Consider the following 19860-nt stretch of genomic DNA (forward strand, 5'->3'; position numbering starts at 1 on the left):
AAAGACGTCAGAAGAAAGAATAGGAGTCATTTCCCGCCTTCAGATTCATAATTTGCAGAGTAATAGACGAGCAGGAACTTGATTTACCTGTAAACTCTCCACCTGCAGCCGTGAAGCCTCCAGAGATCCCGTGAGCAGACGGTAGCGGGACACAGAGTAGCGTCCCTCCGTCAGGTAGCCGTTGATCTCTTCAGATGCTTGTTTGTACTGACTCCACTTGTCCTGGAACGACTTCAGGCTGATCTTGAGCTGCCCGATCTGAGACAAACAAACATATAAATACATCAGTTCAAAAACTTAATTTACTTATTTTTTTAATTATACTTAATTACTTAATTATGGTCTAATTTAAATGAAATACAAATGAAATAAATAGTAATACCAGGTGGTCCAGATTAGCCCATGTGTTATTCAGGGCTTGTAGAGACTCCATGACAACAGCACAAGCCTCATCTGTCTTGTTTTGGACAAGAGCACAGGCTTGTTCCTCCACTCTCTCCAGCTCTCTCTCCTTCTCCTTCACCATCTCCTCCATCTCCTGTTACATATAAGATAAAACAACAAACTATCTGTTTTCCGGTGGTGGGGAAAGCCACCTCACAGAGGTCATGTTGAATAAAATGAGACAAACCTGACAGTCTTTGAGTGCGTTCTGTACAGAGGATAAATTCTCAATCCTGTGTTTTCTCTTGAGTCGGTCCTCCTGAGCGTTCAGCCACGCCTGAAGACCCTGAACTTTACCCTCATATTCAACCCAGGATGCCAACAAGCCTTCCAGATATTGCATCTGAAACAGCACAAATGAAATGTAACAAATGACACATTCATGCTATTTTACAGAATAATATCTTATATACCAAACAGCAAATAAAACAGTCAATTATAAATCAGAATATAATCACAATTTAGTACGCAAAAAAGTGCCACTTTTATACAGTGTTTCTCAACCAAGGGGGCGGCAGGATGACTTAAAATCATGTATACTATTATTTATATAATTACTCTAATCATGTATTGAAATTATAATTACCATTATTATATAATTCATATGAATATAATTACTAACAAAATAATAATGTATTATTCATTAAATTATTAATTAATTTATTAAAAAGATAAGAAAGTCAATCATATTTTTCACCCCTCAATAACTATTGTTTTTATTGAAGAACATACAATAGCAATAGTAAATTGAGTGGTTAAAAAATATTATTTTAGTTTACATTGATTACTTGATTTTTAGCATTTTAATTAAGTTATATAATGTATTAATAATTTATTATATACACATATATACACATACTGTACAGTATATATTTATATGTAATATATATACAGTATATATATATATATATATATATATATATATATATATATATATATATATATATATATATATATATATATATATATATATATATATATATTTATATCATTTTGCGATTCCATAAGTTTCAAGAACTGTATGTTCTTCAATAAAAAACAATAGTTATTGAGGGTGAAATATATATATACTGTATTAACCACAATTCATTTTGTGATTCCATATGTATACAATCACAAAATGAATTCAATATTTATACACTGTATTAACCTGACAGAGAGTTGGTATGGGAGTGTTGATAGGTAAATTATTTACCTATCAACTTTCCTATTTACGCATTACTTATTAATTTACCTACCTACCTATTATTAATTCTGTCGATAATATTATGTAGGGAGCGTTTGAATATTGTGTTGGAGGGGCCTTCAAATCAAAAAGATTGATAACCACTGCTCTGTTAGTATTGATTGTAATACATTATATGGATGTGTACCATCATATAGCCATTCATTTTTTTGGTAATATACTTCAAAGTATCTCGTGGTAGTAACATGTAGTGTAAATATCATGGCACATAAAAATGGTAATGCCATTTTGAATCATTCCTGTGCCGTGATACATCTACAAAACCTTTTTAAGGGTGATTCTGAATGGCAAACATTTAATCAGTGTAAAGCAATGCGAGAAGTATAAACTGAAGTCTCACTCTCTCTGTGATGTGTGTCTGCAGTATCTGCCAGTGGCAGTTCATGGCGCCCAGTTTCTCAGCGAAGTCAGTCTTATCGCTGCGTTTGCTCTCCACATCCGCACCGCTGATCTGGAGCACTGACTGATTCACAAAGTCCACAGTCAGCTGTTTGCAGTTGACGTCCACTCTGAAGCCCTACAAGAAGTAGAGAAGAACAACAGTATGTAAAAACATACACTCCACACAAATTGGGCTAGTCATTTGCATTTAGTCTTCTGACTATCGTCTAATGCAGAGCACAAATTCCGAGCATGGAACACATCACTTCACATCTGATGAATCTAACAGGGCTAAAACTGAAAAATGATGTCACCTTGTATCGCTGCAGGTACTCCTGGATGACCTTTGACCCAACAGCCCCTTTGAGATTTTCCTCATCCTCTTCTATCACTCTCTCCATCAGTGAAATCCAGTTCACAAGCTCAGCGATAGCGTGACAGGATGCCAGCTTATCCATCTGAGACTGAAAACAAATGAACAATATATCTTTATAAGACAATAGACTAAGAAAGATCAGACAGGAACTAGGAAAGTAATCCTATTTGTTGGAGCAGATTAGCCTGTTTAGAAGTGCTGGTCTGTACCTGGTGGAGCTTCTCTTGAACTATGGGAATGCGGGCGAGCAGTTCGGACCACTGAGAGTCCAGACGGGTGAGTTCAGACCGCAGAGACACGGTGTCCATCTTCTTCAGTCTCAGCAGCTGGTTTCCCTCGTTCAGCACTGAGGCCTTTAGACTGGAGCGAGTCTCCACCTCCTTACTGAACTCCTGAACACAAGAGAAGACAACACATGTATGTTGTGGCTTTCAGAATTACTTCCATAATGGACATGCAGGGATTTAAATAATGATAAATATTTCATTATTAATAATTATTAATTAAAGCTTCTATTGAAACTATTTTATTATTGGCAAAAACATTAAATTGGGAATATTATTATATAATACAAAAATAATGATAAATATGTCCCAAGATGCTAGGTTAGGCACCAACAGGACAAGTGGTTTGAAGAATGAATAAATTAATAGATTGGTGGTTGGATGGAAAATAAATGAATAAATGAACAAATAAATAAATAGGCTCAGGCATCCCCACAACTGTACACAGGACAAGTCCTGTAAAATAAAATAAAATAAAATAAAATAAAATAAAATAAAATAAAATAAAATAAAATAAAATAAAATAAAATAAAATAAAATAAAATAAAATAAAATAAAATAAAATAAAAATAAAATAAAATAAAAATAAAATTTTAAACAAAACTAAATTAAAAATTAAAAAACAAATAAAAAAATACAATAAATCAGCAGCAGCATTCTGTTCATCAATATTTCAGCATTCTGTTCACCGATGTGTGGGCCAGTATGGTTGTTCTGGTGATATTGGTTTACCAAATGCATCAACATCCCAAAAACATCCAATGTTTGTGATTTATTAACATTAAGAAAGCCTAACTAACCAGAAAAGCCGATAGCTGGTCTTTAACAGTCTCCAGCTCCTGAGGACCAGCGACAGTCTGTGTGTTCCAGAACTCCAAGCGTTCCAGAGCTTCCTGTAGCCAGTGACTCAGTTCAACAGACTCATGCTTATACCTGTGACAAATAACAAGCACATATCACCATGAAGATTATAGAATAAAACAATGCATTTCAGTCAAAAAGTAATTTCAGTCTTAGCTCCTGACCTAGTTAAGTGCTTCAGGATGGAGTCCAGGTTGTGTAGCTCTTTGTTAATCTTGGTGGAGTTGTTGAGCCAGTGCTCGCCCAAAACAGTGAGCTGGTTCTCCAGGCTGGAGCAGCTCACATCTGACAGAAGATGCTTCCCTTCCTCCAGCACCTGATGCAGCTTGTTTTGGTTCTCCATCAGACTCGCCTTCAGGGCCTTAGGTGAAGATCATGGAAGGTCAATGTGGAAAGTTGATCACATACAGTTAGTCTGGTATTATTAGATTATCTATTCTAATACACTAATCATACCATTTTTGTATGGTCTTTTATTGTGTACCTGATAAAGCTCTATTCTTTCCTTCAGTCTCTCCTCTGTCTCCTCCACCAGGCCGACCCTTGGCAGACTGCCCTCCACGGCCTCTAGCAAACGGTGCAGGGTCTGATAGTCCAAAACTAGACGACTCCATGTCTGATAAAGTCACAAACATACAAACAGATATGTAGGAAACAGTTGCATACTTTAAAATATAAATGCTACCATGCCTTTATTTGTAAATATTTGGGATGTGCCCGAAGTAGCATACTATGTGTTAAAAGGAAATGACACATTTCACAAATTTCACTTTCCTATTCGCGATCACATGAATCATATATATTACTGAATCATAATATTAACAGATATTTGTAAATGACGTTAAGGATCTGTTGCGCACCAATCCTCTGACATCATCCTGTCAGTCATATCTCCGTAATATCTTCACATGATAAATTAAACTGCATGATGAACGCACACACACACACAAGTTTGTGGATGGTAAGATTTTTTATGTTTTTAAAAAGTCTCTTATGCTCACCTAAACAGTAAAAAACAGTAATACTGTTAAATGAGATTACAATTAAAAAATTTAAGTTATCATTTAAATATATATTAAAAATGCATATTCCAGTGATGGCAAGGCTGAATTTTCAGAGTCACATGATCCGGCAGAAATCTTTCTAATATGCTGATTTGCTGCTCAATAAACATTCAACATGAATGTTGAAAACAGTTGTGCTGCTTCATATTTTTTGTGGAAACTGTGCAACATTTTTGGGTAAATAGAACATTTATTTTAAATAGAAATATTTTGTAACATTATAAATGTTTGTAAATGTTGACTTTTTAAAAAAACCTTACTGAAGCCCCAAAACCTTACTTTTGACCAATAGTGTGTATATATATACAGAATAATAATGATGTTACCTCTGAGATGCACTCCAGCTCAACTCCTTTTTTGTGCGCATGCTTGAGCACGTCCTGAGCGCGAGCTAGCGTCTCCTCCAGAGTCTGGCGCTCACGTGGCAAAACAAAGGCACTAATTTTCTTGTAGAACGTCTCAGTGAGGACCATGTGCCACTCCAAGCCTTGGAAAAATTCCTGGAAATTAAGCATTTAGGGACACATGTTGAAGTAAGGTTATATACATATTTTTCACACACACAGACACACAAGATGTGTTTAGGTGTACCTTGTGTTTGTCTAGAAGGCTGTGCACGTCCTCTACTGAGCTGGCAATCATCTTCTGGTCAGCAGTCATCTTATCCTGGGCCGTGTCCACCAGATCAACAAGATCTTGCAGAACTCGTTCATACTGATTCTTCAGTGCCATATTCTGATTCAGCCCACTCCGCCGAGAGCCCACCGTCATCACCAGCTCCTCATAAGCATCCTGTCCAGCACACACATGGACAACTTTGAGAAGACCCAGCTATTTCAATTCCTAACCATTATATTTTAAGACTATATTGTCTGCTTCTCTTTTGTATAATAATATAGTGCACAAAAGTGAATGTAAGAATAAAAGTGTTTATTTTGCCCAATGATTGGTCGTGTACCTGTAGCTTCAGTAGCTCATTGGTGGAGAACTGGTCCGGGTGTAGCTCCGCCCCTCTGGCTTTCAGCTCTGTTATTCTGTGCTCAAAGTCTTTCAGTGTCTCTTCTACCTCTGCAATAGTCTGTCAGAACAAAAATGTGCTACTGTGTTGTTATTGTTAACTAAAATTTACAACTAAAATCACTGTTAATCCAATGCATTAATTAATAATCAAAAAATGTTCTTACTTCAAGCTGTTTAGTTGTTGTGTGGTCAAGAACTCCTGCCATTTTCTGGATAACCTGGAACTTGCTTTCACTAATCGCTGTAAAGAGATGCTGCAACTCGGTCTGAAAAGAAACAGGAACTGAGATGATGTTGCAGCGTTGCATTCATGTACCCAACCCATCAGACCTGATTCCCACCTGGAAAGCCGTGAGCTCCCGCATTCTGCTCCGCATGGTGTCACAGCGGCGGTCCAGAGCCGAGTCCAGGGCTCCCAGGCGTCGCGTCAGGCAGTCCAGAGTGTCCTTCATCAGGGTCTGCTCTTCCTCAGAGAGACCCACAGAGCTGGCGATCAGGCCCTGGCTGTGGCTGGACACTCTGGTCACCTCCGTCACTTCTTTTCCCAATGTCTGCGAGGCAAGCAAAAAATATAGACAAGATATTTATAAATGTGTTTCACTTCATTCTAAAGCTCTATCCACATGTATAGTTTTACTATTTGCCAATTTGGTATTAGTTTACAATTGGCAGTGTTGTTAAAAAACTTAAATGAGAAATGTTCCCTTGGCAACAAAATCAAATAAATAAGCTGAAGTACTAAATTTACTAAAACTAAAACGAACATGAAAATCGAAAATATAAAAGATAACTCAAAATATTAACTTTTAAAATATAAAAATGTTTTGTACATAACTGTTTTCAACATCGATGATAGTAATAATAAACGTATTTTGAGCAGCAAATCAGCATATTATAATTATTTCATGTGACACTGAAGACTGGAGTAATGATGCTGAAAATCCAGCTTTGCACTACATGAATAAATTACATTGTAAAATATATTCAAATAGAAAACAGTTCTTTTAAATTGTAATAATATTTCGCAATATTACTATTTTATTTTATTTATTTATTTATTTTTATTAAATAAATACAGCCTTGGAGAGCATAAGAGACTTATTTTAAAAACATTAAGAATCTTACCAAACTTTTAAAATGGCAGTGTATATTTTATATATATATAGTATATATATATATATATACATACCACAGAGCAATAATATATATATACACACACATAAATTATGTAAACAAAAACTTTTATGTTAGACGCGACTAATCAATTTGACAGTACTAGTTTTTTATTAAAATAATATAAAACATAAATGTTATTTAATAAAATAATAAAATGTAAATGTAAGTTTCTCAGGCTTAAATTATTGTCCAGAAGTCATATATATATATGAGGATATATAATATTGTATTGTTTAGTGTAAAATGTATTTTATATAAAACAAACATTTGGAAAACTGAATGTGGGCGAATATGATGTCTCAGATAGGAACCAGATATTATCTAGCAAAATTTGCCGCTCAAAGTTTAGACCTCATAATTGGACAGTTGTGTCTCAGCGTTCTCCGCCAGCAGCGCAGGGCCAGAAAACAGTGTGTTCTCCACATCATCCACCCAAGAGCAAGAAGCTGTGACTGCTGAATAAAGCTGCTGCTCCATCACAATGACCTCGCGCTCTGTGGCCTGTAGAAACAATAACACATTATACACTGTTTAGGATACACACACACATGCTGATATGATAAGCTGTCAAGTTAAGATTAATCATCAGGTTGTGCATTATAGTGATTTTACCATGGTTAAAGTGTGTAAACATTCATAACAAGTACTACAGTTCTTTAGCCTAAGTGTTAAGGCTGTTAAGGAACTAGGTGCATTAATAAAATTCAATTCAATACTCAATTGTTGTGTCGTCACAACTGCATGCATCAAAGCACCAGAACTGCTTTATATAAATGTGTCTACCTTAGGGGTTATTTCCTTTATTGTCTGACTGAATCCATTGTGCAGGGACATCAGGCTGGACTTGTCCTGGACGTGAGTCTCTCTCTTATAAACCGGGGCGGCAGTCTTCACACAAGCAGTTCTGGAGTAAAACTGTTAGAAAATATAAAACTTTTACGAAATACTCCACCAACAGAGAGAGTTTACGAGTATTACAACTGTGCTCCAGTTAAGCAATCATTTTTGCATTCCCTGAAGGCAGCTAGGCTGCAAAAAGAATAGTGCTAAAGTTTAAAGTAAATGATAGTTGAGAACCCAAATGCAGAAAAAGGGAAAGAGAGACTGATAGTATTATGCAACATAGATTGATAAAAAGATTTATGAGATGAATGCCAAGGTCATAGGTTTGATTTCCAGGAAACTAATCAAATTTATGCCTTAAATGCAATGTAATTTGCTTTGGATAAAAGCATCTGCCAATTGCATTAATGTAAATGTACACGTTGTAAATGTATAGTTGTTAGGTGTGGGAGCATGGGCGTCAGTTTGGTTTGAAATGTGCTGGGGACAGAGACGTATTCTGAAGTGCATTTTCAGAAGTGCTGGGTACAGTGACGCATTTTTTTTCTCTCTTTCGCGCAGGTCATGTTTTGAAAGACGATGTCCTGTAGCTTACTAATGTAAATAAATAGAAAATTATACAAAAATGTGATGATGTCCGACTCGTTTTATGAAGAAGAATAAAAAGCATTAGACATATGACCCACTATTCTGCTTCATAAGTACCATATTGACATTATGACATGACGTGGTTTAATGTACCTAAACAATGATTACCAAAATTCTCTTTCATATTGCTCCTCATAACCACTGAAAACGGTTAAAAAATCTAACCCAAAGTCCAATTATTATGGACATTATCTGACATTAAGCGTTTCTGCTTCATTTAGGCTATTGTAGGAAAAAGCTTAATGGTTTAATATGTACCTAAACAACGATCAGTGATCATCAAAATTCTGGTTAGATTTGACATTTTTAAGTGGTTATGATGAGCAATATGAGAGAGAAATTTGTTGATCATTGATCATTGTTTAGGTAAACCACGTTAAGCTTTTCCAAAAAAAAAAGTGGTGGGTACAAAATGACTCATGACGAAATCGACGCCTATGTGTGGTGAGAAAAAATATATAGATGCATCACGATTCTCTCTCCAATGATTCAGGATTGATTCTGAGTATAGTTTTTAACCGCAGATGCGCATGACCCTGAGTGTACTTTAGAAAGACTGCTTGCTTCCAATTCCTCACACACACAAACGTTACATGAAATAATCTTCGGGAAGGTTGAAGCGAATTACAAGGACATTCTCGGACTTCATTGCACAGGATATGCGTTGTGAGAAACGTGGGCTTTGCTTGATGTGATACGCTTGCAGTGTGCGGTCTCGCCCGCCGTTATTTTCCTTACAATGCTGTACGAAGGCATCATTTACGTCGTTTGGAATGCAGTGGGCGACTCCGTGTAAGTTGTTAAATGTACTTATGACACGAAATTAATGTAAACACAGTCAGTTATGTCGTAAGGGATTCGACAAGACAAAAAACATGTTATATTTCAAAAGAGATCTGTGCATTAGTGTGAAATTCAGCTTATTAGATCCCCCTCTGTCTATTATGTCATCATTAATAATCAAACAGCAATAAAGCCGAGAAAGAGTAAAATCTACTACTGTAAAGTACTACTGTACTTGTTTTACGATTTGAAGCTATATTAGTGTATATATAATTTTTTTTTAGCATACAATTGTTTAATCACATTTTTTAATTTGTAATCATTTTGAAAAGTACTTATCATTACATATGTAATTAAATAGATTAAAAAGAGATTGAGATTTCTAAGTTGTAAACTAATTAATAATAAAAAATAAAAAAAAGCAGATCAAGATTTGTCTTGGATTTAGATCGTGACTCCCAGAATCGGATCGGATCTTGATGTGCCTAAAGATTCCCACCCCTAATAGTTGTATACTCATTAATTGAGAGACTGCATTGAATGAATGCACTTTCAGAAATTAATTTCTCACACTTTATAGCTAATCAGGTAATCTGCAAAAAAATTGAAAGGTGATTAAAAATTGCTGACCTAAAATATGCATTTTAATCTAAAATATTTATGTTTTTGGTTAACTACTCTACATTTGAGTGATGTGGATACTGTAAAGTAATTAGCGTACCGGTTGTTTGCTGTCTTGTTCCAGGGTGTTCATGAGGAGCTGTAGTTTATTGACCATGTCTTTTTTCAGACTTTCCCATCTCTTTCTCCTCTGCTTTTTCACGGCCTGACTGTCTCCCTCCAGCTCTACATCAGGGGACAGGGTCTCTGTCGCACTGCAGAAGATTTGACAGAATTGTAAAGAGAGAGTCAGAAAAGGTTTGAGGTCAAAATGATAGGAAACAGTGAGCAGTGCGGGAGAGAGAAATGCAGGTTAAAAGGTACAATCTGTAAGAATAACATATCCAAAAATCACTTGCACGGTGTGATATATTTCCTGCAGTTGTGTACTTATACACAAAAGTTCCCAAATATCCCTAAAGTTCCCAAAGATTTTTAATTTCAGAGAAATTCCAATTTTAAATATTGGGCCGCCCCGGAATCCCTGTTCACTTGTTGCCTGTGTCAATGACGTAATATCTGCGTCCGTGACAAACTTCGACTTGACAAAGAGACGCCACTCTTACATGTATTCTATTAGACAGGTGAGCAATTGTACATAAAACTAATCAATGTTATATAGTTTAACATGATGATATGTAAGAATATGATCTGTATGTTATTCTAATGTTGATCTAGCTTACTGCTAGTCTCATAATGCCAACAAACTAACACAGAATAACATTATAACTTTCAACACACTCAAATGCAATTTAGTGTGATAGTGTAGACCAAGTGAAACAGCGCTGCGTAACCTCCCAAGTTGCATTCGTCTAATAAACTGACTTGTGTGAGTATTAATACAGCACTTGCGGGTCCTTATTTCCTTATATCCGCGGGACTCGCGTGTGGCGCTGATATCTGTCTCTCATTAGCAATCGCGCCCTACTTTATCCCACAGTCATGTTAAAAACATCAATGTATTCACTCCTCCATAAACATTATTAGATCCATCAGCTTGACGACAAGTTCCATAATTCCAATGGAATTTTGCGTCATCAACGTACGCCTTTGTAAGAGGTTAGCGACCCCTAGCGGCGAAAAAAATTACATATTGCAGCTTTAATGGTACCTGGCTCTGACGGGTGATGCTTGTTGGGTGAGTATTTCCTCTCCACGACTTGCTAGAGATTTCAACAGCTTCTTTTGCTCTGCAAGTTGCTCTTCAAGCTCCTGAATGAACATAATATATTATAATTCCTCATTTAGTAGATGCTTTCTTATTTAAAACAACCTACTACAGGTTCAGTCCAACTGGGGGACACACTGTTGATTGTTCTAGATATTTTGATCCCTCTTCTTCTTGTGAAATGTTATGTACCTTCTGTTTCTGGAGGGTGTCCTGGTGCTGTAGGCTGCGTGTGGAGCGGGCCTGGGCCAGCCAGTCCTGCATGTTTGGACTCTGGGAGAGACTGGAGTCTGATTCACTGGAGTCTGACGGTTCCTGAAGGGAATCCTGCGGGAGAGGGACAATGCAAACACGAGTACATACAGCAGATTAATAGTTTTGAATACCGTAAATACCTTGTTGGAACTGAATTGCAATAAAATCAAAAGATCATACAATCATGATTCATGAATCAAATCATCAGTCATTATTCTCATATTCTGCAATATTCTTGTGAATAACAGCAGGAAAAGAGAAAGCCATGCATGAGATTGTGGTATTCAGACCCAGAACCCAGTGCTGCTGAATTATTCTGCACATGGAGTGACAATAAAAAAAAAACTATGATGTAATATATCATTATTACACATGATGTTTGAAGGCCTTTCAACTCCTCCCAAATTAAAGTCGCCTGCAGGAAATAAAAGACAAAACCTTTAGATAATCTCACAAAAAGAGGGTCAAATTTTACTCAAATTATGTTCAAATTAATTATAAAATATCTATTTATTTAAATACAAGCTATTATTTTATTTTAATATTTAATGTAATTTTATTATAATAAAATACTTAATAAGGTTTTATTGGTTAACATTAGTTAACTACATTAGTTAACATGAACTAATAATGAACTGCATTTCTACAGCATTTATTATCCTTTATTAATGCGAATTTCAACATTTACTAATACATTGTTAAAATAAAAAGTTGCATTTCTTAACATTAGTTAATGCACTGAAGTAACATGAACAAACAATGAACAGATGTATATTTTATTAACTAATGTTAACAAAGATTAACAAATACAGTAAGAAATGTATTGTTCATGGCTAGTTCATGTTAGTTAATACATTAACTAATGTTAACAAATTAAATCTTATAGTAAAGTTTTACCAAAATATTACTTTAATTTTACTTTAATCCTAGATTTAACTGTACTTACAAAAAAAAATAATGTTTTAATATAAGATTGTATAATACAAATAATGGTTTTGTTTCAATCCTCCTCACTGTCAGAGATGGTGTTAACAATTTTAATTATTATTATTTTATGAAAGGTGCTATACAAATAAAATGTATTACTATTACTATTATTATTACTTTTATGTACCATTATAATATTTTGGCCATGGAACTTGGAAGGAATTTGGAGTACCATTTAATACAATGATATGTATGATATGATAGTATATACATAAGGAAATCCTTCAGTATTATAACATATATATCAAAGTAATATAGCACTAACATCCCCGCCTACGTACTTTCCAAATGAACCTCTAAAACAAACATGTGAAAGTGTCCAGGCTTGATTCAGAGGTCCAGTCACCTGAATGTTGATCTGCTTGTCTTGCAGCATCCTCTGCAGCTCTAGCAGGCTGCCTTTCAGCGTACGCAACTTCCTGGAGAGCTGCTCCGAGTCCTCCCTGTTCTCCGGCCGGCCCTCCAGCAGGAGATTCTCGCTGTGTCTGGAGAGCTCGGAGAGAGCCAGCACCTTCTCCTCGATTTCCAGCAGCATGTTCTGCAGGAGCAACAGAAGAGAGGCCAGCTCAAACATGGTTCTGCAGCTCTCATCCCAGGACCTTACCAACACCTACAGCGCTGTACATTATCCATAATCCCTCACGTGCCATGCTCACAGTAAACATGCAATCTTGAGGATAACAACAAGAATGTATAAAAGTACTTCCAAGTTATATCCAAAATTCACTTGAACATTTTCAACAGTGCATATGCTACTAAAAAAATTCAAGGTGTTCCGCATTGGGACATCTGCCAGTTTGTAACCTTCCCATGAAGTCAAACGAAGCCCCACCCCTTTCACCACTAATGCTGCAGTCACCCTCATGAATATGCAATGAGAGGTGGACCAGACTTCAAGTGAGCACCAATCCTCTCACAGGAATCCTCTAATATCCTCAAAGCCAACTGTGAACAGTGTTACGCTGAGACATTTGCATAATCTGATTATGGCTCGTGCCACAGACGCTTAAGAATCAATCCATCTGAACGCTCAAAGGCCTTTTAATACCGCTGTTTACGGATAACAAAGTATCCTGTTCTCTGAGAGGAATTAACAAAAACTCATTCGTTTAAAAACACAAAGCAGGCCTTAATGTCGATAGATAACAAGTCAAGTCAAGTCACGTCACGTCACGTCACCTTCATTTATATAGCGCAATATAGATTGTTTCAAAGCAGCTTTACAGTGAAAATAGGAAATGAAAGTAACAGTGATTGTTTCAGATTTAGCAGCAGGTCTAGAATAAAGTTATTGTCCAGCTAAAGTTAGTTTTTGATTGATTCCCTTCCATTGCAAAGATCATTAGTAATTAACTTAGGGGCCGCTTACACGACACTGTTTTAACTGAAAACAGAAAACTTTTAATGCGTTCTGGCCGTTCACTTGCACGACAACAGTGTTTGGTGGCTCGAGAACGCAAACTTTGTAATAGGTTCCAAGGTGCGAGTTTTGAAAAACTTTGTGAAAAAACGTGAATCTGTGAAAACGGTGACGGCGTGCACATGCATATTATGGGCCCTATTTTAACGATCTGAAACGCAAGTGTCAAAGCGCAAAGCGCAAGTAACTTTGTGGGCGGGTCTTGGGCGCTGTTGCTATTTTCCCGGCGGGATAAATGCCTCTTGCGCCTGGCGCAAATCTAAAAGGGGTTGGTCTGAAGTAGCTCCATTATTCATAGGTGTAGTTTGGGCGTAACGTGAAATAAACCAATCAGAGCGTCCTCTCACATTCCCTTTAAGAGCCCGCACGCTTGTTCCAACGCGGATTGCTATTATAACGGCGGGTTTGCCAGCGCACGCCAGAAGCAGTTCACAGCCGAGAAGACCGACGTTCTCGTCAGGGCCGTAAAAGACAGAGAAGTGACATTGGGGATGGGAGAAACCCAACCAAATTACAAAGTCAATTGCGCTGGGTGCAAGATAGCTACTGTATGCACATTTGAATATATATATGTGCAGGCGCGTAGTCTTTCTTTACAAATTGACATTGGCAAATGACTTGTCTGGCATGCATATTACAGATTTTTTTGTCGTTTCCATGTATCCATGCGAACTGGAATCATTCTGATCTAATTTTATCTGTACAGAGGAAAAGGGAAGGGAAGGTGGGCTTCACAGGGGAACACAAATTAATACATTTTCTTTTTTAGATTAAACAGTAAATCATAAATAATTTATATATTATATAGTAATCGGCAGTAGAGGGTGCTCTAACCTGACAGTCGCTGAGTTGCTCTTCCATGTCTTCCGAGTCCTGAGAGCAGGAAGTGATGTCACCACGAGTGCTCCGCAGCCATTGGTCCAGCTGGTCTGCCTGGTTCAGGTAGCTCTGTAAAGCCTGCGCCTGCTGCTGCTTTTCCACTCGTTCACACTGTCGCTCCTACACACGTCACCATAAACATCTATGAATATCTACTGGGCATCTGTCAGGACTCTCCACCCAGCCGGGCCTGTCTTTTTGTGTTTTGTGGTTGATTGTTGCTATGTTCGCCATGTGCTCCTTTGTTTGTCATGTCTTTACTCCACCCCCTCGTTTTCTTTGCATTAGTCTATGTCTCACAGGAATTATTTACATTTCAAAATATTAAACTAGAAAAAGATTATTTAAATCGTAATCATATTTCACAATATTACTGTTTTACTGTATTTTTGATGTTCACCAGCCGTGGTGAACATACTGTAAGTAAAAAAATCTTAGCAACCCAAACTTCTGAACAGTTGTGTTATTATAAAATGTATTATTTGTCAAATAACTTATATATTATTTTACATTATAACATTATTTCTTTGTATCTTGTGTAGTTTTGAAATTTAAGTGATTAAATGTAAACCAAGAATGTAAACCAAGCTATATATATATATAGGTATACCTCAAGAAGTTGGCGTTTTCCTGAAGCCTTCATGTGTATGGTGGCCATCCTCTCCGCCAGCACAGTGAGTGTGGACTGCATGGCCAATTGATCCGAAGAGTCCGAGTCCACGACATCAGACATCAGCTCTTCTGTCAAGCTGGACTGAAGCCCATCTATATCATCCTGCAGTCGGACGATTTCCTCCATCTGATTCTGGAGGAATATGGCAGTATGACGTTTTTTGTTTTTGTTCTGCATCCATATTCTTATAAAGCTCCTATAGTCTACAGCTGGAGCAAAGGCAACAGAGAAAATCCTTCAGAAATTGACTCACCTGATATAGGACCATTTGTCTGTCAGGACTGAGATCGTGCATAGGGGGCTCGTTTAATCTGGTCTCGATGGACTCCATCTTAGTAGAGATGGACTGTACAGATCCCTGATAGCGCTGTTGCTTCTCCAGAGCCTCGTAGAGCGTCTTCTGCTTTTCACTTATCTGCAAAACACGAAGATAATCCCAACTCAAAGACCAGATTTTAAATACTGGTGCATCTAACTGTTGAACACAAAAGACCAACATACCACATTTTTCAGGGTCTCCCACGAGCGCTGAAGATCATCTAAACTGGCTACCGACTCCAGCGTGGGATTGTACAGCTCCTGGAGGGGAGCTCTTGTGAGAGTGGCTCTTCCCATGGACATCTACATTTAGGACAGTCCCAGTAAAAACAATGCAAATTAAAATACATGATGTTAATGTGCTACAAAAGTCACTGCACTGCTGTCTGTCACAGATAATTGCAGGGAAAAGTCTGCGAGAAATAATAAGATCAAGCACCAAGTGCTTTTACTGCTAATACCTTGCTAATGGCTGCTTCAGTGTTAGGGACAGGAGAGGGAGATCGACAGAAAGCAGGAGAGCAGATCTCACTGCTGGTGCCCTCCTCCCCAGACTCCTCTGTCACAGGAGACAGGAGAGACTGACAGCGACCAGCCGACATCTGACAGCATCACGGAGCAGAAGATATTAGTCAGTTCACAGAGCTGTAACGTTCAGTGATTATGACATGCAAAGATCGCTGAGAGATGAGTAAATAAAGACCGTTCAGCTAAAAGGGTCATTTTTTAATCTCTTATTTTGCTCTTTTTTTTCTCAGTCCTTATCCCTATAAAATATCTAAAATAAGTTACATTTACATTTAATAAATATATTTTAAAAGCAAAACTGTAAAATAATGCATGCTTTGTTTTCAAGGAATATATTCACATAATTATTTTTTTTTCTTCTTGTTTTAGGCTTAAATTTGGTTAGATTTATGCTTAAAACAAGAACTGCTAAAAGGGCAAGACATTTATGTTATATATATATATATATATATATATATATATATATATATATATATATATATATATATATATATTTTTTAAGCCATTTGGCTATTTTCATGGTGAAAACTGTACTTATTATAGTCATTAAAATATAAAATATAAACTTAAGATATTAAAGATCCATTTTTTCTTAAAAGTCTTAATATCTTATGTTATTAGTTCCTCAATTAAATTGACCTTGTTTTAAGGATGATTCCATATTTTTAATACAAGACAAATATTCTGATTAAATGATTAAATATGATTAAAAATGGCTTTTGTAGTGCACACAATTGTTTAGAATACAAGAACAAATAAGCAATCCCTTTTTGAGACGTTTACTACTCTAGTTTGTTTGCTTATCCCACGATTATACTGGCACGCCCACGTTCAGAATAACGTACCGAAACTTGTGACTGGGTCTTTCTTTTAATAGCATCACCGTCCAGTTCCTCCAGACTCTCGGTTAAACCCTCTGCGTCACTCACTGTCAGGAGCGTGGTGGCGTGTTTAGCTTTCACCGTCAGCATCTTACACTTGGAGTTCAGAGATGCAATCTGCTCCTGGTAGCCCTTAATTTTCTGGGCCAGTTCCTGTTTAGATTAAAATAAACACAGAAGAGATGACAAAAGATGTTATTTAGCCGCCCTTTAGGTTAATGCAACAAAAAGGAAAGATCAGTATGGCTAACCACAAACAGAACTCAACACAAATGAGATTTGAGGACAGTAGCTATGTTTCCATTCAAAGTCGTGAATTTAACTTGTATGCAAAACTTTAATATTTATGGCTGTAACGATTAATCGTGATTAATCGAAATCCAAAATAATAATTTGTGTTTACATAATACATGTGTGTGTATTGTGTATAATTATTTTGTATATATAAATACACACACATGCATGTGTATATTTAATAAAAATGTGTTATTTATATATAAATTAGTTATATTTATATATAATATAAATCATATAAAAATATATATGCAGTATATAAATGCAAATATTTCTCAAATATATACATGCATGTGTGTGTATTTATATATACAAAATAATTATACACAATACACACACATTTATTATGTAAACACAAACTTTTATTTTGGATTTCGATTAATCGCGATTAATCGTTACAGCCCTAAAAGCAACGTTTCCACCCCATGTGTTCAAGAGGACTAAATCGTCACTTCCTGGGAAATTGGCGTAAAATATATTTAATATAAATGAAAGTTGCTACAATTACTCTTTTTTCATCATAACCTTGCGCCTCAGAGCACGCAGATGAAACGCAACAAATACGGGTATGTTATCTTTCTTTCAAAGTTTATGTGCATATCTTCTAATCAGATTAAAAAAAATTTGTTTATGTGCATTTTTAGAATTTATGCACATCTTGGCATTTCCATCCAGGTTTTTTTAAGCTATAATCAAAAATTTTGTTAAAAATAGGTGGATGGAAACATAGCTAGTGTGGCTATTAAAATATGTGATTTTAAACTAAAAATATTAAAATATGTTTTGGCAATTGAAATAAAATTAAAATTAAAATAAATTAAATATAAATATTAGATGAAAAATCTAAACTTAAATTAAAATTAGAAATGTCGCCTTGACTGAAATAAACAGAAATTTGTGTAAGTACTAAAATTACCAAAACTAAAACTGAAATAAAAATAAAGCTATATAGAAATATTTTTTTTTTAAAAGACAAAAACATGAATGATTAATGAAACTAAAAAAAAAAAAAATCTAATTCAAAATATTAATAAACACTATGACAGTAATATCAGTAAATACTATAATAGTATAAATAATAGAAAAATATCACTGCACCTCATGATGATTAATTTGTGCCTGCAGCTCTTGAATGTTGCTGGTGTTCACAGGTTGGTCCTGAATGACCCGGTGAGCATCTTCAATCATGGCCTGCAGGTTTCTGACTTCCTGTTCATACTGTTCATACTGCACCACTGCCTCCTAAAACAGATATCAAACACATGAGTCCTTACATGAGTCCTACTGGACTTCTATTGTTCTTAAATTGTGTTAATTACTACACCCTAACCTTACCCCTTAACTAACCTCTTTCAGACACCTTTGAAATATTTAAATGCAAATTAATACACCATTTAGTTCCTTTACGAAGCTGTTACATCATGTAGACTTAAAGATTTTAGTCTGGTGTTTGTGGGGTCATTTAATATAGCAAAACCTGACCCATTCTAAAAAATAACCCTGTGATACATCCCAAATTTAGAATCCTTACAGATCATAAAACAAAGACAGCAGTTGTGCCTAATAAGCTATAAACACTCAGGATTCAGGCAAATGTATGGTGTGTTCTATATGTACTCGGAAGTCAGAAATTCCGAGTTCCCAGTAGAACATTTAACTGGAACGCCCCCTCAAGTCTGAGTTCCGACTCGGAAACTGCAACAACCCCAACTTCAGAATCCAAAATAGCTGTTCAGTGCATCAACAGTAGTGAAACAGTAGTAATATATTGTTTATTAGCACTTTTGTTTGTCTGTGTCTCAATAAAGTGCATACAGTACTATCCGACCTCTATCTTTGGACATGATTCTCCAACATTATCTGTCCAAAATACTGTTTGTATTCCGAAAGAGCAAGCACAACGAATGCTTGCCTGGGTGCGTTTTCCGACTTACCTGCAGGATGTTGCACTGCTGGATGGCGGTGTGCTGCAGCTGACTGGCCTCTTGTTGCAGATTCAGAGCAGTGCGACAGATGGACAAACTGGTCACCACTTCCTCAGGGACTCTTAGAGCGCTATGACACTCCTGCACGTCCTCCACCTGCTGCTTGAAGCTCTCCATGTCTGCCAGCAAACGCTAAAAAAACAAAACAATCCATTCTAAGATTAAAAATGGCTTCCCTTCTTTCCACACTAAAATACTGTATTTACAGTATGTAACAAAAAACAGGTTCACGGAAAGCTCTCAAAAATTAAGCAAAAGAACTTTTCTGTTGCCAGATCTTTAACCATGTAAACTACAGCCAGACACATTTAAGAAAGCATGGGAAAAGAGGAAGAAGGACAGGATCACGCTGGATTAAACTAACTACTAAGCCACTGCTCCATAACTAAATTTAAACTTAAAATAAATGTTATTACACATATCAAGAACACAACATCTATAATGCAGTCAAGTAGGCTGTGCATGGAATAATAGGGCTCAAATAAATGATGTATTCCGGATCAAAGCAGATAAATGTACCTGTCTTTGAGTCAGTTGCTCTTTTAGACTGAGTCGGGCCAGTTCTGGAGACGTGAGAGTGGCTTGAACCTGCTCCAGAGACACATGCAGGGCCTTCACTTCATTCTCAAACCTCTCCATATCCTAAAAGAAAATACAAAGTCAGTCATGCTGAGCTACTTAACAGA

At 36.3% G+C, this 19860-nt stretch overlaps 1 protein-coding gene across 1 annotated transcript in view; it reads right to left on the reverse strand.

The window, feature by feature from the left end:
* syne1b (spectrin repeat containing, nuclear envelope 1b) overlaps window positions 1-19860 on the reverse strand; it is a 124813-nt gene that overhangs the window by 28935 nt on the left and 76018 nt on the right. The window contains exons 87-115 of the mRNA XM_079632146.1: window positions 19694-19816; window positions 19124-19306; window positions 18288-18431; window positions 16860-17048; window positions 15948-16088; window positions 15670-15789; window positions 15422-15583; window positions 15106-15300; window positions 14451-14615; window positions 12543-12734; window positions 11147-11281; window positions 10898-10998; window positions 9848-10001; window positions 7636-7767; window positions 7204-7353; window positions 6018-6227; window positions 5841-5942; window positions 5615-5734; window positions 5248-5448; window positions 4983-5156; window positions 4077-4208; window positions 3757-3953; window positions 3532-3664; window positions 2657-2839; window positions 2386-2535; window positions 2031-2207; window positions 632-787; window positions 383-538; window positions 88-258 (exon numbers count right to left, since the gene is read on the reverse strand). Coding sequence (XP_079488272.1) covers window positions 88-258; window positions 383-538; window positions 632-787; window positions 2031-2207; window positions 2386-2535; window positions 2657-2839; window positions 3532-3664; window positions 3757-3953; window positions 4077-4208; window positions 4983-5156; window positions 5248-5448; window positions 5615-5734; window positions 5841-5942; window positions 6018-6227; window positions 7204-7353; window positions 7636-7767; window positions 9848-10001; window positions 10898-10998; window positions 11147-11281; window positions 12543-12734; window positions 14451-14615; window positions 15106-15300; window positions 15422-15583; window positions 15670-15789; window positions 15948-16088; window positions 16860-17048; window positions 18288-18431; window positions 19124-19306; window positions 19694-19816 — 4548 coding nt within the window. The remainder of the gene's footprint in view (window positions 1-87; window positions 259-382; window positions 539-631; window positions 788-2030; window positions 2208-2385; window positions 2536-2656; window positions 2840-3531; window positions 3665-3756; window positions 3954-4076; window positions 4209-4982; window positions 5157-5247; window positions 5449-5614; window positions 5735-5840; window positions 5943-6017; window positions 6228-7203; window positions 7354-7635; window positions 7768-9847; window positions 10002-10897; window positions 10999-11146; window positions 11282-12542; window positions 12735-14450; window positions 14616-15105; window positions 15301-15421; window positions 15584-15669; window positions 15790-15947; window positions 16089-16859; window positions 17049-18287; window positions 18432-19123; window positions 19307-19693; window positions 19817-19860) is intronic.

Source organism: Phoxinus phoxinus, assembly GCF_949152265.1.
Source record: "Phoxinus phoxinus genome assembly, chromosome: 13".
NCBI lineage: Eukaryota > Metazoa > Chordata > Actinopteri > Cypriniformes > Leuciscidae > Phoxinus > Phoxinus phoxinus.